General features: G+C 43.8%; 1 protein-coding gene across 19 annotated transcripts in view; it reads right to left on the reverse strand.

The window, feature by feature from the left end:
• The window catches only part of LOC125046679 (catenin delta-2-like), a 102,989-nt gene that overhangs the window by 31,210 nt on the left and 64,279 nt on the right, over nt 1-7,500 (reverse strand). For 3 of the 19 annotated variants that reach the window (XM_047644619.1, XM_047644603.1, XM_047644612.1), the window contains exon 1: nt 1-2,149. This exon is cut by the window's left edge and continues 87 nt beyond it. The exons of 6 other annotated variants lie outside the window; for them this stretch is intronic. In XM_047644619.1, the coding sequence (XP_047500575.1) occupies nt 1-1,669 (1,669 nt within the window). In that variant the 5' untranslated portion in view covers nt 1,670-2,149. Of the gene's footprint in view, nt 2,151-7,500 lie in introns of those variants that run through there. 10 more of the 19 variants (XM_047644570.1, XM_047644553.1, XM_047644627.1 and 7 more) reach the window with 8 other exon arrangements.

Here is a 7,500-nt window from a genome sequence, read left to right on the forward strand (position 1 = left end):
GGAGTGACCCCTCACTTTCCAAAGTCTGCAGAACAACATCAGGACAGGACTCAACTGATATATCTTTATCGAGTTTCTGCCTTCTTTGAGGTGAAGCCGCTCTTCCAGGTAATGGTGACCAGTGCATTGGATAAGCAAAATTATCATATTCACCAACTGGGCCAGCTACTCTCTGGTTTGGGTAACTTCTCCCTAGCCCATTGTAAAGAGCTGTACAATCACTGTCTACCAACGATGGATAGAGAAGATCAAATTTCTCCTCTTGAACATCTGGTGGTTGGAATGTTGGTTTAACAAAGTTCACCTGATTATATGAAGGCAGCACAACTGGTGGAATATTAGTAAAGTCTGTTGGATAAACTGAAAGTGGTACAACACAGGGGTCTGGAGGAGGAGTTACTCCAATGGGAATTTTGTCGTCTCTGACCAGCTCTGGGGAATTGCACTTTATTGGTTCTTCAGTTACCATATTACTCGTGACTTGAGGGGAGTTTTTGTAAAAATAACTTGGATGCAAATATTCTGAGTTACACATTTCCTCAACAGTTCTTGTGTGGTGGAGAGGCAGTAAAGACACAGAATTACTATCATCTGGCAATACACACTTTTTGGCAGGTTCTTTGGGCACATAACTAGGTAGTTCTATGTAACCTTTTTCCAAGTCAATATCAGCAATCTGCTCAGCTTCTTCATTATTATCTTTCTTTGGAGAGATGGTATCAGTTTTACTTTGGTTTTTAGTGTTTCCATCTTTAGATTCCTCCTCTTCATGCTTTTCTGTTCTCAGAACCTGGATGTCTGCATTTGGTTTTTGGTTTTGAAGTTCAGGACTTTGTTTCTTATTTGATTCCTTTGACAAGTCTTCCACATTACCTTGACTCATCTCCTTACTCTGAGAGTTTTCATCCTTTGTGGTGGTTTCCAGAGTTGAAGTAGTGTCCTGTGATACTTTTTCTGATTCTCCAAGAGGCGCTTCAGTGGGCTCTTTCAAACGTCTTCTTGATGGAAGTGTAGCACTTGCAACACTTGCTAACTCTAAGAAATCCCTGGGATCAGTGTTTGTGCTGACACTGACGCAAGAAGCACTTAGAGATCTTGTAATTTTCCGCCCTTTGCCCAAGCTCCTGGGTTTTGGCTTGGTTTTAGGCTTGTGTGTTTTACCATTCCCATTTCCTTCCTTAACAGAGCCTCCAGATGTCTTATTCTGCAACCCAGAAGGGGTTTCAGCACCTTTATTTTCACTAAGTTCCCCTCTTTTTGTTCCAGACCATAGTGGGGAGTCTAAACTATGACTTGTATCAAGTATGGGTGTGCCCACTTTACTACTGGAAGGAGCCTCATTATGCTCTGTATTACACTTTGAAAGCACTTTTACTGAACCACTACCTGGAGGCTTAACCAATTTTTCCTTCTCTGATGACTGTCCCTTGAGCTTAATTCCCTGAGCTATTTGTTTAGAGTCTTTGCCTGCAATATCTTCACATGATAAAGGACTAGCTGACTGTACTGGCTTGTCTCCCTTCTGACACTCTTCCACTGCCTCCCTTTCAGCATGCAGGGGAAGGGTCTTGGAAACATCTTGACACGGAGACAATTCGACTTCATCTTGAGACGTCTCACTGTTCTTTGATGGCCAGTTCAATCTCACAAAAACTGAAGACTTTGGCATGATGGCAGCACCACAAAATTTCTAATATCCTCCATCTATGGTGCTTTTACCTGTCTAACCATCTCTTGTTCTCCTTTCTTTCTATTATTAAATCTGGCACTTTTGCAATCTGCAATTTTGTAAATTTTTCTCTCTTTTTATTTTTTCTGTAAAGGTAGCAGAATTAATCTTGTTTAGAACTTTAAAAACTTTGTACAAATATAACAAATTTCTCTTATCTATATATTCCCTTCAAGAAAAAATTGCCTTTGCAGCAGATATCAATTGCAAACCTCAGATGTCACACTCAACTGCCCAGTAAAGCCTAAATATTCTGAAAATAGTACATGGATATATGTATGTACTCCTGAATGTATGTCTTGTGTGTAAATTTAGGATGTGTATACATCTTATTCATTATAATGTACTTTGTAGATACACATGTATGTATATAGTGTAAGTCAGCATGCATGTGTGTATGTGCTTACAATGTGTGGCTGTGCACATATGTATGTTTAAGTGTGCCTGTGTATGTATGTATGTTATAATGTGTGCCTGTGTGTATGTTTATCATGTGTGCCTGTGTGTGTGTGTGTGTGTGTGTGTGTGTGTGTGTGTGTGTGTGTGTGTGTGTGTGTGTGTGTGTGTGTGTGTGTGTGTGTGTGTGTCTATAATGTGTGTGTGTGTGTGTGTGTGTGTGTGTGTGTGTGTGTGTGTGTGTGTGTGTATGTGTATGTGTATGTGTATGTGTGTGTGTGTGTGTGTGTGTGTGTGTGTGTGTGTGTGTGTGTATGTGTATGTGTATGTGTGTGTGTGTGTGTGTGTGTGTGTGTGTGTGTGTGTGTGTGTGTGTGTGTGTGTGTGTATGTGTGTGTGTGTGTGTGTGTGTGTGTGTGTGTGTGTGTGTGTGTGTGTGTGTGTGTGTGTGTGTGTGTGTGTGTATGTGTGTGTGTGTGTTATAATGTGTGCCTGTGTGTGTGTTTATGTTTATTATGTATGCCTGTGCTTGTGTTTATGTTTATTATGTATGCCTGTGCTTGTGTTTATGTTTATTATGTATGCCTGTGCTTGTGTGTATGTTTATTATGTATTCCTGTGCTTGTGTGTATGTTTATAGTGTGTGTCTGTGCATGTGAGTGTGTATGTATATAATGTGTGCCTGTGCATGTGTAGGTATTTATCTTGTGTGCCTGTGCATGTGTAGATGTCTATAATGGGTTCGTGTGTGTATGTTTAAATGTGTACCTCTGTGAGTATGTATGTTTGTAATGTGTGCTTGTGTGTCTATAGTGTGTGTCTGTAAATGTGTGTATGTATATAATGTGTGCCAGTGTGTCTATAATGTGTGCCTCTTCGTGTGTGTATGTTTATAATGTGTGCGTGTGTGTTTATAATGTGTGCGTGTGTGTTTATAATGTGTGCGTGTGCACCGTGTGAATGTATGTGTATATTTGTGTTTGTGGGCACGTGATGCGCTAGTATATTGACAAGTACACACATGTAAATGCATGTACATGTACACATTTACGTTTTTGTTCATGTTTGTCTTTGCATGCACGTTTACGTGTGTAAGTGTATGTACGTGCATACGTACATTTACTTGCATGTTTTTGTGCATGTGTGTATAAACGTATGCGTGAGTGAACGCAATTGAATCTCTCCTTTAGATTGTTTATGACCCGTGACGCGAGTCCGCGTCCCAACTCGTGGACCCTGCCATCCGCAGTGTCCGAATCCGCGTCATTGGGCCGCAATCGCCAGCGCCCTTGGGAGTTCTATTCGCGGCCCTCCGTTCGTTTACTTTGGACTCTTCAAAGGCGGATTCCTTGCGATCTATGCGTTTTCCATCCTATTAATATCGAGATTTAAAAGATTCCAAAATAATAACTGTTTATATTTCCCCAAAGCGTAGTATGAGAGAAAAACGAGCATGTAGTAAATGCAGCAACGTACAGTACGGTTGAAAAACAGTCTCTGGCCGTATGGCGTGTGCGCGTAGAGTAAATGTGATATAAATGGGGTGACGCGTTGCACAGAAGCGGCGCTGGGGAGGGGAGCGACCTCGAAACGCAGTGTGGGGTGGCACTCGATCGTGGCACTCCCTCGCTGGCACTACCTGCCTGTGTCACACCTCCCGTCCGGCCATCAGAGCCGCAGGATCGAAAATTGTCCCGATTGCGTCACTTCACAACCACCCGAATGTGACTGCCAACTATTTTTTTTTTTTTTTTTTCATCGGTAGTATAAGTGAATGAGTGATAATGTCGTATTAATTCAGCCTGCTCGCTTCGCTGTGGATGTGAATGGGTGGTAAGTTGAGTGAGAGTGAGAGTGAGTGAGAGAGTGAGAGTGAGAGTGAGAGTGAGAGTGAGAGTGAGAGTGAGAGTGAGAGTGAGAGTGAGAGTGAGAGTGAGAGTGAGTGTGTGTATGTGTGTGCGTGTGCGCGCGCGCGTGTGTGTGTATTCAATAAGAAACTATTCCAAGGATCTGTTTTATTTGTAGTAACAAGTGGAGTCGTAGCGAGTTGGAGACGAGCCAGTGAGCAAAGTTAAGCCCCCCCCCCCTCCCCCACCAACCGAGCGCGCGTGTTAAACCCTCTTTACTACTCTCTTCACCCCTTTCTGTCTTTTCCCCTTTCTCTCTCTCTCTCTCTCTCTCTCTCTCTCTCTCTCTCTCTCTCTCTCTCTCTCTCTCTCTCTCTCTCTCTCTCTCTCTCTCTCTCTCTCTCTCTCAAAGCAAACCATGGACTGTCAAGACAAAAGCCCATTCACCTCTCAGTACATAACAAAAGCGTACCATCTGTCAGAACCTCCCGTTGACAAATGACGCAGGTGGGTACGCAGGTGGGTATGCAGGTGGGCACAGAACTACCAGGTCCTCCCTGCACACACACACACACACACCTCAATCAGGAACAAAACAACAACACCGGCCGCATGAATGGTGACCCATCCCGTGACAAACCGCTGATGACGCAACGCTCAACCACGCAATCGATAAAGGAAGACATCGTTAAAAAAAATACATAAACAAGCTAACTACTATACAAACAAACGAATAAATATGTAAATAAATAAGTACATAAATAATGAATGTTAACTGCTTCTTGTATTCCATTTTCCCGCCTTATGGAAACCACGCGTGCGAATCTCAAAAGCGCGAAGGTCGAAGCTTCGTTTCCCCTCAAAACGTGGCTAAAGGGAAACACCTTTTCGATTACCTTTCGTAAAAAAAAGTCGATGCGGCTAATTCGAGTGGAGCTTCACAAAAGACTCTCCATAAAAAAGACAAGTAAATAAAAGAGGGCATACAAAGTCCTATTAAAAATAAAGAAAAAAAATTAAAATGCGGCTACTGATTCCACACAAACAGCAGGCAACACTCGTGTAAACAAGTCCCAACTGCTCTTTGTTTGGTCGCGTGGAAGGACGAAAAAAACACGTATGCTTAAACCCTGCATACCTACATGCCGCATATATGCTCAAATCCTGTATACTTTTACATGCCTTTATAGGGCAAACAAGCTCACATCCTACATACCTATATACCTGCATATATACTCCTAATATACATCCCTGCATACGTGCTCATATCCTACTGACTTTAAATTCATGCATACCGCATACATGTTCACACCCTACATACTTACAAACCTACATACACGCTCAACTCAACACATCGCCGATGGGAGAGCGGGAGAGCGAGAGCGGGAGAGCGAGAGCGGGAGAGCGAGAGCGGGAGAGCGAGAGCGGGAGAGCGAGAGAGAGAGCGAGAGAGAGAGAGAGAGAGAGAGAGCGAGCGAGAGAGAGAGAGAGAGAGAGAGAGAGAGAGAGAGAGAGAGAGAGAGAGAGAGAGAGAGAGAGAGAGAGAGAGAGAGAGAGAGAGAGAGAGAGAGAGAGAGCGAGCGAGCGAGAGAGAGAGAGAGAGAGAGCGAGAGAGAGAGAGAGAGAGAGAGAGAGAGAGAGAGAGAGAGAGAGAGAGAGAGAGAGAGAGAGAGAGAGAGAGAGAGAGAGAGAGAGAGAGAGAGAGAGAGAGAGAGAGAGAGAGAGAGAGAGAGAGAGAGAGAGAGAGAGAGAGAGAGAGAGAGAGAGAGAGAGAGAGAGAGAGAGAGAGAGAGAGCGAGAGAGAGAGAGCGAGCGAGAGCGAGCGAGAGAGAGCGAGAGAGAGAGAGAGAGAGAGAGAGAGAGAGAGAGAGAGAGAGAGAGAGAGAGAGAGAGAGAGAGAGAGAGAGAGAGAGAGAGAGCGAGAGAGAGAGCGAGAGAGAGAGAGCAAGAGAGAGAGAGCGAGAGAGAGCGAGAGAGAGCGAGAGAGAGAGAGAGAGAGAGAGAGAGAGAGAGAGAGAGAGAGAGAGAGAGAGAGAGAGAGAGCGAGAGCGAGAGCGAGAGCGAGAGCGAGAGCGAGAGAGAGAGAGAGAGCGAGAGAGAGAGAGAGAGAGCGAGAGAGAGAGAGAGAGAGCGAGAGAGCGAGAGAGCGCGAGAGCGCGAGAGAGCGAGAGAGCGCGAGAGAGCGAGAGAGCGCGAGAGCGCGAGAGAGCGAAAGAGCGCGAGAGAGCGAGAGAGCGCGAGAGAGCGAGAGAGCGCGAGAGAGCGAGAGAGCGCGAGAGAGCGAGAGAGCGAGAGAGCGCGAGAGAGCGAGAGAGCGCGAGAGAGCGAGAGAGCGCGAGAGAGCGAGAGAGCGCGAGAGAGCGAGAGAGCGCGAGAGAGCGCGAGAGAGCGAGAGCGAGAGCGAGAGCGACTAAAGCCAATGAACGTGCCAATCCAAAATTATATAACGGGACTGGTAAGGTAACCTGTCGTTTGCACAAAGAAACTCGCTTTTGCTAAACTCTAATAGTGGTACATGATGCGCAGACATACATACATATACGCATACACTGTCACAAACGGACGAAAGCCAGATTCACCTGCTTTCACAGGGCCAATGGAAGACAAAGTGCTTCCTTGATAGGGCCAAGATAAAATATCGGCGTTAATAAATCTCCCCGCCTAAATATAACTACCGTGAGAGAGTGAGTAATAACAATAACAATAACAATAATAATAATAATAATAATAATAATAATAATAATAATAATAATAATAATAATAACAATAATAATAATAAAAATAATAATAATAATGAAAAAGAATAAGATGATCAAGATGATAACGATAATAATAGTAATAACCAAAAACAATAAACAACAATAGGAATCATTATAATAATGTTATAAATATAATGACAATATAACAATGACAATGGCAATAACAACAACAATAATAATTAATAATAATAACAACAATAATAATTAATAATAATAACAAAAAAATAGCTACAGTAATAATAATAATAATAATAATACACAATAATCTTGGAATTAAGGTCATAATAACTATGATAATGGTGAATATAACCATAAAGTGATTTTGAAATAAAACCGATAATAATTGCTATTGCTATTACCACATCATCCTATACCATTACTTCCCATCACTCTCCCCACCGCTACTTCCACCATGAAAACAAGAAGCCAACAACACGCCATGGGAAACGAAGATTCCCGCCATGCGAAGCAGCGCCGACTCATGTTTTGAGCAGATGCACGCTGTAAATAGCAAGCGGGTCCCTTTTGAACGCATGCACATTGTACGACGACGACGCAGGGGGACGACCGCACACACGCCGATAGAAAACGCCGCTTGATAAGACGTCCAACGCCTTGAGAACCGTCTCGAAAACATCTTGCCCTCCCCTGCCCCTCCCTCCCTCCCTCCCTCACTTCTTGTTCTTCCCTTCTGAATTCCCCCTTTTCGCACAGCGCGTCAGAGACGGCGTCCGGTCTGGCCGTCTCTCACGATCACAACAATATCCTC

The sequence above is a fragment of the Penaeus chinensis genome, chromosome 4 (genome assembly GCF_019202785.1).
Source record: "Penaeus chinensis breed Huanghai No. 1 chromosome 4, ASM1920278v2, whole genome shotgun sequence".
NCBI classification, from domain to species: Eukaryota; Metazoa; Arthropoda; class Malacostraca; order Decapoda; family Penaeidae; genus Penaeus; species Penaeus chinensis.